The sequence below is a fragment of the Sinocyclocheilus grahami genome, unplaced genomic scaffold, assembly GCF_001515645.1.
Source record: "Sinocyclocheilus grahami isolate Dianchi unplaced genomic scaffold, SAMN03320097.WGS_v1.1 scaffold1053.1, whole genome shotgun sequence".
In the NCBI taxonomy this organism is placed as follows: Eukaryota; Metazoa; Chordata; class Actinopteri; order Cypriniformes; family Cyprinidae; genus Sinocyclocheilus; species Sinocyclocheilus grahami.
The window spans coordinates 469396-485857 of NW_015506232.1; the positions used below are offsets into that span (position 1 = coordinate 469396).

General features: G+C 36.1%; 1 protein-coding gene across 1 annotated transcript in view; it reads right to left on the reverse strand.

The window, feature by feature from the left end:
* Positions 1 to 257: 257 nt before the first annotated feature.
* LOC107566165 (TGF-beta receptor type-1-like) overlaps positions 258 to 16462 on the reverse strand; it is a 57530-nt gene continuing 41325 nt past the window's right edge. The window contains exons 3-8 of the mRNA XM_016251542.1: positions 16158 to 16394; positions 11059 to 11232; positions 6810 to 6966; positions 3811 to 3935; positions 3486 to 3616; positions 258 to 1589 (exon numbers count right to left, since the gene is read on the reverse strand). Coding sequence (XP_016107028.1) covers positions 1464 to 1589; positions 3486 to 3616; positions 3811 to 3935; positions 6810 to 6966; positions 11059 to 11232; positions 16158 to 16394 — 950 coding nt within the window. The 3' untranslated portion in view covers positions 258 to 1463. The remainder of the gene's footprint in view (positions 1590 to 3485; positions 3617 to 3810; positions 3936 to 6809; positions 6967 to 11058; positions 11233 to 16157; positions 16395 to 16462) is intronic.

The window sequence follows — 16462 nt, forward strand, 5'->3', positions numbered from 1 at the left end:
AAATGTTTCTCGAGCAGCAGATCAGCATATTATACTGATTTCTGAAGATCATGTGACACTGAAGACTGGAGGAATGATGCTGAAAATACAGCTGCGCATCACAGAAATACATTACAGTTTAACAGATAGAAAACAGATATTTTAAATAGCAGAAATATTTCACAATATTACTGCTTTTGCTGTATTTTGGATTTGAAAATGCAAGCTTGGTGAGCAGAAGAGAATGATTTAAAAAGCATTAAAAATCTTGACTGGTAGTGCAAGCGTTTTTACAAAATGTTTAAATCTTTTAAATCCTCCAAAAACTGCTCCAATTTCAGTGTGATTCGTAAGCATGATTTTTGTTGTTTTCCAAATGTTTCATTTATTTATCTGTTTATATTTAGTTTGTTTTGTGCTAATCAACATTAAAACGCAAATGCTGTGGCCTGAGCTTGACCTGCGTTCATCTCGGAATATTCCTTCCACATTCAGGGCCTCTAATCTGAGCATAAAGACGACTGAAAAAGCCTCAAACGTACAGATGCACATAAATCAGAATCTCAAGTTGCATGCTTAAATAAGCACCAGAAACTGACACCTTGAGAAAATCACGCCGCCTCGTTTCGCTCTTCATTCGCGAGCGGCTATCGGATCCCATCGGCTCTGATAAAGCACTGCGCGTCACAACCGCTGCTACATGTCTGTACTGGACACACACCAGCTCCACACTGGTCCCAGAAGACTCGCCCGAAACACTTTCAAAGCAGTCCTTCGTGTTTTGCACATTCTATTAGAAAAAGTCGCCACAAAATGTTGGAAGCGCCATGGCTTAGTAAATATCCATTTTCTATACGACTGCACCTCGATGCATGTTGAGAACGATCTAGGCGTGTGTTTGGGCAACTTTAGGTAACGCTCCCAACCTTCTGGCCGTCTGTAAGCGATCGCAGCTCCAGCTGTAGAGGTCTGATCGTTGTTTCATCCTCAGAGAACGAGAGGCAGAGAGAATGAAGGATGGCACCAGCAGATCAGCGCGCTGTGAGGGTGGGTTGGTTAGTTGGTTCAAAGCAGTGGCACTTGCTGGTAACACCTGGCTTGGAAGGCATGGTTGTTATCGTAGTCGTTGTAGCAGAGCAGTAAAAATATAAAGTCGTAAATCTGTATTGCATATGTCGCAGCATGTTCGCCAGGACTGAATGAGGTCATGTCCAGTTGTTTTTGCAAAAACAGAAAACATGTATTTAAAGTCACGCCGAGCTGAAGAGCTGCAGCGATGAGCGGAAATTAAACACGAGGTCCCACAGAAACAAGTCAAACCTCAAACCAAACTCAGATGCACTTATAAATAATAAAAGCATCCGTCTTGCACGCGCATGACGCTCCGTGTGAGAGAGGAGTCCGGCGCGATTCAGACCGAGGCCAAGGATGCGGGAAACGTCAGGGAAAGTGCTGTCCTCTTGTGATGATGGGAAAGGAATGCTCTACATCTTGATGCCCTCCTGCTGGCTGAGCTGGGACAGCGTCTTCTTGATGCGCAGGGCTGTGAGACGGGCCGCTCCGCTGGCGTACCAGCACTCCCTCATGATCTTCGCCATCACACGCAGAGCCTGAACACACGACAGCACACGCAACTCATTACACATCACACACTGCTTCATGCATTCATCACGCACACGTTTCACTCTTTCATTCTTGTCCCAAACCCAGACTTTCAATCTTCAACTGTGAAAGTCCACCATAAAAATCGGAATCACATCTGTGTTTATCATAGTTATTATAGTTAACGCAAATTAAAAGCATGAAAAAAATAATAAAATACATTCACATTGTGAGATATAATGTTGCATCATGAGAAATAATGAGGTCGCAATTACAAAAAGTCATATTGTGAACTATAAAAATGAGCAATTACATGAAATAAGGGTATAATTATGAAAAAAGTCACATTGTAAGATATAGCCAAAATTATGAGAAATGGTCAAACTGTGAGATAATCATGAAAAATAGTCATTTCTTGTCAAATCAGTGTTTCGCTTCATGCCATCTGTTTATTGCGCTCTTGGCATTATGTGCACATCATCTCCTAACGACTCGATCAGAAAAGCTCGTCTTCAATAAAGTGAAGCTCGCAGGAGCGTTTTACTCCCGATACGAATCAAACACCGAGCAAAGAGCTAGAGCGCTTACACTCGGCACACTGTTCGCAGTGTATGAATGCAGAGATCGCAGCTCTATTACTGACACCCACATTCTGCTCTCAGGGTTAAAGACTCCACCGAATGCAAATCAGATCATTTCTGTTTCTGGAGAGACACACAAGCAGAGTTGAGTTCATTTAGCCGCTCGCCAAATACTGAAGCTCATCCGCAATACAGCCTTATATTTAGAGGTTATTAACAGATTAAAAGATCATGTTCCTTGAAGATATTTTGTAAATGTCCTACCGTAAATATCAAAACTTAATGTTTGATTAGTAATATGCATTGCTAAGAACTTCATTTGAACAACTTTAAAGATGATTTTCTCAATATTTAGATTTTTTTGCACCCTCAGATTCCAGATTTTCAAATAGTTGTATCTCAGCCAAATATTGTCCGATCCTAACATATTGTCCTATCCTATTTATTCAGCTTTCAGAAGATATATAAATCTCAATTTCACAAAATTGACCCCTATGACTGGTGTTGTGCTCCAGGGTCACAGATATCACTGCTACTGCGGCAGAATCACGTGCTACAGACGCAGACACAAAGACGGAGAGTAGCAGCGACACGTCTCTACTTCTCAGAGTGTTTGGCAGCGCTCATACGCTGGAGACGGATTAGATTTCACAGCGGATCTAATCGAATCCAGTCGTGTGACTTCGGCAGTAATAAAGAGGAGCGAGGGTGGATCTGTGAGGCCTGTGGTTTGTCTCAGCGGTCATTACCTCTCCGCAGTGATGCAATTACACCGCACGAGAGAGCAGAGCCGTGTGCACCAGTATGACATTAACTTCACTGATCTACAGGAGAAATCAAACCTGTTCTCTCCAGAACCAGACGACTTCACCAGAAGAACAAGTGCGCATACATACACTTTTTACTGTCGTCCATGGAAGAAGTCATTTTTCTTTTTATATGATTTATGATTTTTAAGCTTTAAATATTTAATCAATATTTTTTTATTTCAAGTTATTTAAATAAATCAGATTTTTTTTTTAATGTGAAGATTGTTTTGTTTTCTAATATCAATCAACTGCAGTTTGATTGATATTAGTAGGAACGCACAATAAAAAAAAAAACATGATTTCTGAAAATAAATAAAAATGGAGTTATCTGTTTTAGCAAATTAACTCCTTAATGTGAAGATTGTTTTGTTTTCTAATATCAATCAACTGCAGTTTGATTGATATTAGTAGGAACGCACAATAAAAAAAAAAAACATGATTTCTGAAAATAAATAAAAATGGAGTTATCTGTTTTAGCAAATTAACTCCTCTGTTTTAAGCGGAGTGTTCTCACCTCACAGCTCTGCCATCTGTTTGGGATGTTGGGCCGTAGTTTCTGTTCGCACACGACTCTCCTCATCTCCTCCACCGACGGGTCGGACTGCACCAGGTCATAGTACGGCAGCTGGTAGTCCTCGTGAATGCCTGCGCAAAAACATGCTTCAGTTAAAGCACGATGAGTCTAAAACTCAAAACAACAGATGATGCTGCTGATCAAAAGATCAGACAAACTTCACTAAAATACTTCACATACTTGAATGAAAGAAACCCTGGGGAAACATGACGCACATATTTAAAAACCAGTTATTAAAGTAGAGCTAGTTTCATATGAATAATACCTCCAATAGAACATCTGCTGGCAATTTCCCAGAAGACCAGCCCCATGGCATAGATGTCTGCCCTCTTGAAAGACTCAAAGTGCTTCATGTTTATTGAATCGTCAAGCACTTCTGGAGCCATATACCTGTTGAAGGACACAAGTGATTAGAGAGTTATTAGTTTTGATCACAATCCAGAGATGTATGCCCCCTATGATCCAAAAACAAGGTCCTTCTGAAGGTTGACTGTATTGTCATTCAGCATTACCAGAACTAAACGCAGTTTCAAGGGAAAACCAGATGGTTTACAGGCATGGAAATAAATCAGTATGTGGTTAAAACTGAATTTTAAAAAAGCACAGAGGCCTGAACTTGTGACATGTCAGTGTTTTGTATTCTGGTTGTATTTAAGGTACACTGCAGAAAATGTCTTAAACATGTAAATGATCTATACCAAAATAGTAGCTTTAGATCATCAATATTATGTATCTTTACTTCAAAAACAACTGCATACCAGTGTTACTTCAGTATCACTAAGAACATTTTTATTAGTATTTTGAACAAGTTTTTAATTTTACTTAAAACTTTACTACTTTTATAGTGTTTTTGTCATGTAATTACCTTTTTTTATATGATTACACACACACACACATATATATATATATATGTTAAATATAAATATTAAAATTTTAAATGATAAATGTTGCCTTGGCAACTAGCTGAAATATATACATATATATATATATAATTTATTTTTAATAAAAAAAAAAATTATAAATATAAGATAAAAGACATATATAAGATAATAACCCCGGTACATGCTCAAGTACACAAATTAAAAATATAAATCCATTAAATAAAAAATTATTATTTATTCTATTGAAATCTTTCAAAACTGTCATTAAAATGCTTTTATTATTTATTTGTGGAATATTTCGCTTGTTTTTTTTTTCTCTTTTCTTTCTTTCTTTCTTTATTAAATCACAAGCTTCCAAACAATCACCATCACAAACACAGAAGCAGGTCTAAGCAGTCGTCTCTGAGGCGAATGAGATGAGAATCACTGGAAGTTAAGGCATTAAAAGACTCATCTGCACACACACAAGTTCAGGAGATTAATCTGGATAAGTGGATCAATCCTGAAATGTCTGCATGCTCTGCCAAAACACTGAGAACAGGAGGACATCCAGATCTGAGCTGAAGCAGAGCGAGACTGAAGCACATCCAGCTCCTCAGAGCCGCAGGAAAACACAGGCCATGAACATGAGCAGAGGAGCTCAGAAAGCACCGAGGCTCGTCCAAACCCAGTTTCTGCAGGAGCACACGTCTGATGGAGCGCTTGAGAGACTAAAGCAATCAAAGCAGGGAGCGCTTTCTCTTTCTTGAACTGATTTATAGACACCTGCTCTAATCTAGTAATGCACTCCGCTATGGAGACTTTAGAAGCTGCATATTAAAACCAGGGATTCTGCAGGTTTTATGAAAGTGAATTTAAGACATTTCTGAGAGCAATTAAAGAAAACGTAAGGACACAAGACATGAATATGTTCTCTAATGTCTACAAAATGAGTTGCTTTAGCAACACTTCAAAGTTTGAAAATACAACTTCCAATTACTGGTGTTTTAGTATCACGGAGATGCTATTATAGTTTAGAATAATTTAGTTTTAATGTTTGCTTTTCACTTTAATTTAAAAATTTTGTTGTGCATGTTTGTCAGTTTTATTGTTTTTCTTATGTCTATATAGTTTCGATTCATTTTTATTTCAGTGCAAGTTGAAGTTTAATGGCTTCTCCAGTAAATCTATTTTAATTTAAGGATGTTTACATATTTGTATTAGAAAACAAAACAAAAATGTAGAGCAAGAAACTGCAGTGCATGCAGCATTTAACGCCCTAAATCTATGAACCGAACACTTTCTGGTCTGATTTAAGGCTGTTTTATGGCCTTAATTTGTGTCCAAATGAAGACATTTTAAGACCCAAAGAAATGTTAAGACTTGTAAATTCACATTTTGCAGATCGGCAAAAACATCTCCAGCAAAGAAAAAGTTAGCGCCATATAAATGGGTATTTTGTGTGGGCTAACATGACACAAATGCTACACTTTCTCTTTAACCGTCATTCCATCTTTGAACACAGACGTGAAAGTGCACGACCCAAACTTACATTATTATAATTCATGAACAAAAACATTTTGTAATATGATATTGATGTACCATTTCCATGGTAATGCAATGTCTGATTTTAAAATGGTTTTCAAAAGTTGAATTTTGAGATTTTAAGCTTTCAAATTGATATATAATTTCTGATGATTTCTAAATCTAGAGAAAAAGGCAACAAAGAAACACTTTTTGTGACAAAGGTCAGAACTCGTTTTTTGAGGTGCCCTCTTGTCATAAAACACTCTATTACTTTTCCTACATAATGTGTAACGCGTAAAACAGTGGTGAAATATCCAATCCTTACACCTTTTCCAATGATATAGATATAGTTTGTCACGATTAGATTAGAATTTATTTGAATTATAGTGAAGTAAACATTTCCCAGTAGCTGTTTCCGGCCACCTATTTTTACGTGCATTTTGGAATATCGCATATAAAAAACGCTGGATGGAAACGCCAAGATGAGCATAAATTCAAAAAATGAACCTTTGCACATTTGAGTAGGATAAACTTTTTAAACTACGATGGAAACACATTTACCGAATAAACTGGATGGAAACATAGCTACTGATATGAAACGCAGCAAACTCTCAGCAGGACTACTAAAGTGGAGATGGAGAGGAAGCTCGAACGCCAAGATGAGCATAAATTCAAAAAATGAACCTTTGCACATTTGAGTAGGATAAACTTTTTAAACTACGATGGAAACACATTTACCGAATAAACTGGATGGAAACATACTGATATGAAACGCAGCAAACTCTCAGCAGGACTACTAAAGTGGAGATGGAGAGGAAGCTCGACTGAATCTCGCGGCAGCTAAACTAGTCAGCAGCGCCGTGGAGCGAAGGCGTACCGTTTGGTGCCCACTCTGTGGTTGGGTGCGATGTCGATGGTGTCGGTGGCGGAGTCGTGGCGCACAGCTAAACCCAGGTCTGCGATGCAGCACGTGCCGTTCTTCTTCACCAGGATGTTCTTGGACTTCAGATCCCTGTGAGCGATAGCAGGCTTGCCTGGAACACACCACAGAGACCAGAGAGCGTTCACAGAACAAACCGCAGATAAAGCATCGCTCGATCTTCACACTCACGTCACTGAAAAACTCCTTCAAAACACAAACGAAAGCTGAGAGAGGTCTGCTCCTCCTGCACCAAGACTCCACACGAAGGCATCACAAAGGTAACGGTACGAGGCTTCATACGAGTTTATACCGTAGTCTGTCTGAATCCTCGATTCTGACCGGATTCTAATGCACAGGTAGTTCCAAGTCAGTTTCATCACCGTTGCACTGCTTTCATTATAAATGTCTTCACTGTCACTTTTGATCAATTGAATGCATCCTTGATTAATAAAAGCATCATTTGAATATTAAATGAATATGTCAAAATCATGTTATCACCATGGTATATGTTTAAAAAAGTGATGCACCATGATCTTAGCCTTTTTCAGACTCTTTGAACCTTTAGTGACACGTAAACACTCAATTCAATTGCATGGTATATACTGTAGTAAAAACATGGTAAAACAATGATCCTCTGTGCTAGCAGATGGTTTGTCTGCAGTGCAGCTGCATTGATTTCTGACACTGACAGCTGTTCAATTCAATTCAAGTTTATTTGTATAGCACTTTTCACGATGCAAATCGCTGCAAAGCAGCTTTACAGCAAATGAAAGATTCTACATTATATTTAGTAATAGCTCATCAGTGGTGACTATCTCAAGCTGATGTCCATTATAGCAAAGTTTGGTAGTTTTGTATGTTGTCTGAGGGTTTGCATCATCTCGGCTGAGATGCGGTTGCTAAGGTGCTCAGAGCATGTTGCTATGCACAGCTTCATCAGGTGGTTGCTAGGGCGTTGTGGATTGTTATTAGGTTATTTACAATCCAAATGTTACAGGATTGATTGTATAATTCGTTTCTTTAAAAAAAAAAAAAAATTGAAATTCAAGAAAGTAATTTTCAATAAATTTTTACACTCGAAATTAAGAAATTAATTAATTAATCAAGGACACATTAAACTGATCAAAAGTGACAGTATTTACAATGTAACAAGAAATGTATATTTCAAATAAATGCTGTTCTTTTGAACTTTCTATTAATCTGTGAATCCTGAAAAATAAAATGCATCACAGTTTCCACAAAAATATTGTGCAGCACAAGTGTGTTCAACATTGATAATAATCAGAAATGTTTCTCGAGCAGCAGATCAGCATATTATACTGATTTCTGAAGATCATGTGACACTGAAGACTGGAGGAATGATGCTGAAAATACAGCTGCGCATCACAGAAATACATTACAGTTTAACAGAGATTCACTTAGAAAACAGCTGTTTTAAATCATAATAATATTTCACCATTTTTACTGTATTTTTTATCAAATAAATGCATTGGTGAGCAGAAGAGACTTCTTTCGGAAATATTAAACATCTTACAAACCTCAAACTTAAATGATTAATTTTTTTTTCCACAAGTTGAAAATAAACCAGATTGCTTGGAAAAGTAATCACACTTTATGATTTTGATACTAATCATATCTGTAGCACAGACTGTGCTGAATTTCACTACTTATGTTCAGGGTTTAACAATAAGCAATAGTAATATAATGCATTACTTTCTCACATGTCTACAAATGAAAGCTTTATAATAACTTCAATACTACAACAGAGTGAGTCGATGTGCAGAGCTTGATTGTGACACTCTCTCAGAGTAATGAGGCTTTACGTCTCAATTATAGAAAAGTAATAAAGCTGCCGCAGCAGTAAATGAAGCTCGCTTTAACAACAAACAACTCTGCTGATGAGAATTACTCAAAACTCCACTCAACTCCACTCAAGACTAAATCAAGCCTAAATTATTCCGTTTTGGACATTAAGATGCAAACAGTGACTCAAAGTGATATTTTTATATTATCATATAAATAAATAAATGCCTCCACTGGTGGCTGAAAGAGCAGGGCCTGTAAAGCTGAAGCTTGATTTGGTTTCACTGGAACTAAAACACACGAGCTGAAAACATCCCACACAGACGCCAGGATTCTGCTTTCCTTATTATTACAACTGAAATATTATTACAGTGTAGCACAGCAGTGTTCTCTGTGAATATGTGTTAAACTGTACTGTATTCCTGTGATGCGCAGCTGTATTTTCAGCATCATTCCTCCAGTCTTCAGTGTCACATGATCTTCAGAAATCAGTATAATATGCTGATCTGCTGCTCGACAAACATTTCTGATTATTATCAATGTTGAACACAGTTGTGCTGCATAATATTTTTGTGGAAACTGTGATGCAAACTTTTGAGTACTTGTGTGCTTCATAATCCAAGGTACTTTTAAGAAAACTATGGCAGACGGGTCATTATATACAGAGAAACATCAAAGATGATGAAAAGGAAAAATATAGTTTAAAAAGATGTGATAAATTCTTGAAAACATCTTTAACCATCCAAATGCTTACATTCATGTTGTTTTGAATATGTTTTGAAAAACTTCTCAAAAATGTTCAAAAGACTGAACGGTTGAATTTAATGTTTTTAATTTTAATTTCAAGGTAAAATATTTTTTTTTTTATCTATATTTTTAAATCATGAATACCATTGAGTTTTGAATTAAACTTGGCATGTCATAAAAGTTAAAATTATGTGAGATTTTTCAGAATTTTAATTACTTTGATATACAGTCATGAAGGTCTACATGGCATCAATATTTGTTAAAAATAGTGCTGTCAAACGATTAAAAGTTTCTGTTTACATAGTATATGTGTGTGTACTGTGTATATTTATTATGTATATACAGTGGGTACGGAAAGTATTCAGACCCCCTTACATTTTTCACTCTTTGTTATATTGCAGCCATTTGCTAAAATCATTTAAGTTAATTTTTTTTCCTCATTAATGTACACACAGCACCCCATATTGACAGAAAAACACAGAATTAAAACACACTCACACAGCATATATTTTGAAAATATTTACATGTATATATTTACAGTGGGGCAAAAAAGTATTTAGTCAGCCACCAATTGTGCAAGTTCTCCCACTTAAAAAGATGAGAGAGGCCTGTAATTTTCATCATAGGTATACCTCAACTATGAGAGACAAAATGAGAAAAAAAATCCAGAAAATCACAATGTAGGATTTTTAAAGAATTTATTTGCAAATTATGGTGGAAAATAAGTATTTGGTCAATAACAAAATTTCATCTCAATACTTTGTTATATACCCTTTGTTGGCAATGACAGACGTCAAACGTTTTCTGTAAGTCTTCACAAGGTTGTCACACACTGTTGCTGGTATTTTGGCCCATTCCTCCATGCAGATCTACTCTAGAGCAGTAATGTTTTGGGGCTGCCGCTGGGCAACACGGATTTTCAACTCCCTCCAAAGATGTTCTATGGGGTTGAGATCTGGAGACTGGCTAGGCCACTCCAGGACCTTGAAATGCTTCTTACGAAGCCACTACTTCGTTGCCCGGGCGGTGTGTTTGGGATCATTGTCATGCTGAAAGACCCAGCCACATTTCATCTTCAATGCCCTTGCTGATGGAAGGAGGTTTTCACTCAAAATCTCACGATACATGGCCTTGCACAATTGGTGGCTGACTAAATACTTTTTTGCCCCACTGTATATTCATATAAATGATATCTTATATAAATATATTTAATATATAAATGTAAAATTTTTCTTAAATATATACTGTACATGCATGTGTGTGTATTTACAAATACATAATAAATATACACACATATAATGTAAACAAAAATGCGATTAATCGTTTGACAGCACTAGTTAAAAAAACTGCCTAATTTCAAGAAATAAAAAAAAAAGATTGTAATCAAACTACTTAAAGATTTCCTTTTCAATACTTTCAGCCTCTGATGATGAGATATTTTATCTTCTTAAAATCAGGCGATAGCACCTTTATAACAAAACAAAAAATCTAAATAATGTACATTTAGAAATGTAAAATATTACAGAAGAGCTGCCCTGTATGAACTGCATTCTCTGTGTATGATTATGAACAGATTCAGACCAAAAACAGGAGAGTTTACTGATGGTTTCCTAGCACTGGAAACAACAGCCAGATGAGTTTGAGACGCACAGACCTTGCGTTCCCACGATCTCCATGTGCAGGTGCGCCAGGCCGCTGGCTGTGGACAGAGACAGCTTGATCATGCCCTCCACCGTCACTGTGTAGCGGTTCAGATAGTCGAACAGAGAGCCGTGCTCGTGATAGTCCGACACCAGCCACAGCTGCGTCCACGTGCCGTTATCTGAGACGAGAACAAGTCAGGACACGCACAGACACTCCTTCTCTTCTAAAGACACAGCTGGCAAACCACACACACACATATTTACTGATTCATTCTGCTCCTGGCCATTACAGGTAAACCCACAGATGTGCAATCACGAAGGGATGAACAGATACGGACATTTTGGCTGATAGTTTATTCGATTTGAAAGCTGATAACCGATATATTGGCCGATAAATCTCAATCTTTAGATGAGTTGAGAATCTGAAACTGATGCATTTATTGAACATTCTTGTCATTTATTATTATTATTTAATGTCAATGTCATTTATTAGGCTAGTTTCGTTACAAATATGGTGATTATATCTACTGCCCCAATTCCAGAGAAGTTCAAAAGTACAAAGAAAAGATTTCCAAAGTTTTCACTGACCAACGTACATGTATTTTGTAAATATGAACACATTTGGATTTCGAAGGCTGCAACACACTCCAAAAAAGTTGGGAATCTTTTCTTTGTACTTTTGACAATTAAATAAAAGTTAAAGAGAACGAACAAATCACAGATTCTTGATTTTATTGCATTTTACAAAATGCCCCAACTTCTCTGGAATTGGGGTTGTATTATATTTTTAAAAATATGATATTAATTATATTATAAAATATATTTACTGTTACTATTAAGACGCTTTCAGAATATTCATTTTTTAATAAAAAATGTCAGTAACACTTTACTTAAAGCCTTTATGTATAATGCATTATAAAGTAGTTTTGATGCATTAATTATGCCTTGTAATGCACATTATAATGTATTGTACGATCTCATGAATAATTGTAACCAACTCATCCAGAGCTTCAGTAACATTACAGTGAGTTACTTTACACTAAAGCCCTTCAGGGACCCTTCAGAAACAGAAGCGCAGCCATTAGGAGCCGAACGCAGTGTGTTCTCTGTGAAGGAATGCTGGGAAGCCATAGAGGCAGCGGGGGGTCAGCGAGAGCCAATCAGAGCCCGGCTTACAGCAGATTCACCAATAGAAGCTCAGGACCCTGCTGCCACGGGACACTGAACGAACGGTCATAACGCTGATTAACTCTTTACAGCCACGAGTATATAAAGACCAACCTGTCTGTGTCATAAGTTATAGCCAATATTTGTTGTCATGACAACATAACCGTGGTAAAGCCAGTAAACACGGTAACTTTCACACTCTGTTTGCACAGGAATGAATACCTGACATGTTTGCAAGCGGTTTTAAATCTGCGGAGGAATTGTATTTTGTTGACAGAAAGAGTTATTTTAGTCTTTCAATTCCATTTCGTTTCCAATCCATATCTTTAAAGAGTTTCTTCTCTTACAAACAGCAAACTTTACAGTTTTATTCCTGTCTATATACCTAAAGTTTGATCATAATTCTTTCACACTGATTTATTTAACATTTCACAATGACTGTGTTCTGTCTGCTGACAGTATTTTCTGATTACGGAGTGATAAAAGGAGAAATCCAAAATCCCGCTGGAAAAACCTTTAACATATCAACAACATCTATCATGAATCTGGCTTTATCCAGAGTTATACAACTGTTCATTTAGTTTAAACTGATGTATTCAAAAATCTAAAACAAATGTGAATAATTAATAAAATAATGAACAACTCAAAATAACAAAAATGAATAAACTACATGTAGACCTATTTTTTTTAAAAACCTGACAAAAACACAACAAAATTCAAATGAAAACGGGAGAATATATAATAGAAACTACTTCAAAACATTAATAACTGTAACAGTATCTCAACGATACTAAAGTAACACTTTCTGAAATGTTTAATGCAATGTTTACGCAAATCATTGCACATTATTTAAATAATACATCATATTCAGATTTAAACAATATTTCTAAAAAAAAAAAATTGTAATGCAAAACATCTGTCCTAATGTGCTGTGATTACTGAGCTAGAGAAGTACGGCGGTCACTCGAAACGAGTTCAGCCTTAAATCAGATGAAAACATCTACACCTGCGGCATCTTCATTTAAGAAGTGTGATTTCTAGACCTGAAAAAGTCATATCAATTAATGAAGTCTTACAAATCTGTGGCTATTTGATCAAGAATATACATTTTTCTAGTTATTCCGAGCTTTAAAATACTTTATTGGAAAAGAGAAATATTTTGGAAGAGCATGGAAGAAAGAGGCCTTCTGTAAACGTGAAGCGTGACATTTGTGTGATCAGCACTGAGAAACGCTCATTACAGACACGCTTTCTGAAGCGCATTTCCTTTCTGAGGAGTTCAAATAGTCCGTCTTTTAAAAGCATGCAGTCACTGTCTGAAGAAACGGTTGTTCTATACATGTATATTAAGTTTTACTCAAATATGCTATATGTTCCTACATTTTATAGACAACAACGTTTTTCTTCAAATGTGACACATGAATGTATTTTCTTGGACTGAAATATATAGCACAACATTATTTTTTTGTTAATATTATTTCAAATGTATTGGTAGAAAATATATTAGTGCAAATATATTTTGAAACACATTAGCAAATATTTTTATTGGCCATTTTTTTTTTAATATTTTGAAATATATTAGGAAATATGTTTTTGCTGTATGGGAGAGAAATTAATGTTTGTTTCAAAGATGAATGAAAGTCTTACAGGTTTGGTACGACATGAAAAATTTCATTTTTGCATTCTTGTTTGAAAAATCCATAATAGCGTTTTTATGACAATCGAAAGAGGAAAAAAACAATAAGACTGACTGCTCAGAAGAGAGAAAAATCAGAAACACTAGTCAACTAGTTCTCGATCATTTAAAGCCAAGGGTAATATAACACAAAGTATAGTGTTATATATCTACTTTTAAGTTGGGGGGAAAAAAGAATCTCTTAGATTTATAATGTTAATAACTAAATATTTTTAAATATATTAGGAAATATGTTTTTGCTGTATGGGAGAGAAATTAATGTTTGTTTCAAAGATGAATAAAAGTCTTACAGGTTTGGTACGACATGAAAAATTTCATTTTTGCATTCTTGTTTGAAAAATCCATAATAGCGTTTTTATGACAATCGAAAGAGGAAAAAAACAATAAGACTGACTGCTCAGAAGAGAGAAAAATCAGAAACACTAGTCAACTAGTTCTCGATCATTTAAAGCCAAGGGTAATATAACACAAAGTATAGTGTTATATATCTACCTTTAAGTTGGGGGGAAAAAAGAATCTCTTAGATTTATAATGTTAATAACTGCATGCACTCCGTTCCCCTCAGAAACGCGTCGCATGATGCAGAAACACGTCACTCACGATTCAGCTGCACAAAGCGTGCAAACACTGATTCAGACACACGGCTCAATGCTACGAGCGGAAAACAGAGAGAAGAAAAGAGCCATGTCTTTGAGGAGGTTTCTCATGTTGCCTGAACATGTTTGAGCGTCTCCACCAGACACCAGACACAGACATCAAGACATCTGTGAGAGTGACCTTCATGTGTCTGTGCGGCAGTCTGATACGGCCTGATGTTACGTCTCTCATGCGCGGCTCGAGAGGGTACTACGAGTCTGTTCTTTAACATCTTGAAGACGTGCCAGTAAGATAAGTAGCACTTTGCCTTGGCAGCCAGTGTTTAATGATGTTGTGTGACCATGCTGGTGAAACACACACACACACACACACACACACACACACACACACACACAAAGAGAAGGAGATGCACAGACTACACAACAAAGAGAACAGCAGACATGCACACAAAGAGACAAAGAGCTCAGGAAGACAAACACATAATTATATGATGTGAAAAACATGTAAATAAAGCAAGAATAACAGGAAACTCCTGACGGTTTCTCGTCAGTCAGGCATGGGCGTAAAGACACGGTACCTGAGATCCACAGACTACACAACAAAGAGAACAGCAGACATGCACACAAAGAGCGCAGATGCTCAGGAAGACAAACACATAATTATATGATGTGAAAAACATGTAAATAAAGCAAGAATAACAGGAAACTCCTGACGGTTTCTCGTCAGTCAGGCATGGGCGTAAAGACACGGTACCTGAATTACTGTAAGAGAAAAATGACAACCTGCGCACATTAAAAGCTGTGATGTTCAGGGTAATTACGGTTAACTGAAACTAAAAACATAATAAATAAAAACATATGCATTACTTAAAATACATTTTAACTGAAATTAATCGCAAAAACAAAACAAAAAAACTTTTTCAGATTAGATTAATTTAACTTGATGTGCTAAAACAAACAAATTTGTTTTTAAAATTATATAGATATATTTAAAAACAACAAAAACTAAAACATATTACGAAAAAAAAAAAATTTAAATTACTGCAACTTTAAAAATAACATGAAAGCAGAAAATATCAAATAAAATCTAATTAAAAATATGATATGATATGATATAATACAATATAATATAATATTATATCAATGATACTACAACAGTGGTGTTGTTACTGTTAATGAAAACCATTTAGTTTGGTAAATATTAGATTAAAAAACTTAAACATTTTAACATGTTAACCGCCAAGGCAACATTCATAACCAAGTACTAAAACTAAAATTGATTAAGTGAAAGCTAAATATAAATAATTTTTAAAAACTACGAAAAATTATAAATGCAAATAAAATTACTAAAACTTAACAAAAAAATTAAAACCTAATTAAAAATATTAACAAATACTATAATAGCATATCGACATTGTTGACTCTTCTAATTTCAAGTACTAAACCTATAATTGAAAAAAAATTTAAAATAAGAAAAATGACAAAGGCAAAAAAAAAGTACTGAAAATTATTAATTTTTTTTTTAAATAAATTATTTATTAAAAAGGTACTAAAAGTTAAACAAAAAACATCAAAAGCATGTTAAAAAGATGAATAGGTAATATAGCAGTATATAAATGATGTGTAGTAGCATGTTTTCTGTGCGAGTTACCGGAGCCGGAGCCGGATGTGGTCATGTCGTAGATCAGGTCTTTGAGCGTGGTTCCCACCGTGATGAAGGGGTGGTCCATGGACCGGTCTTCCTCGTTAGGCACGCGGTGGTGGAGGACCGAGCGGCTGTGGCAGATGTAGAAGATGGGGACCATCAGGAAGCACACCACACACACGGGCCCCGCGATCAGGGCCGCGAACGCTACGGGCCCCAACGCCGGCGGCTTCTGTGTCGGCACTGAATCAGAGCAAAACATGAGAGAAAAACATGAGGAAAACATGAGAGAAACATGAGTGAAACATGAG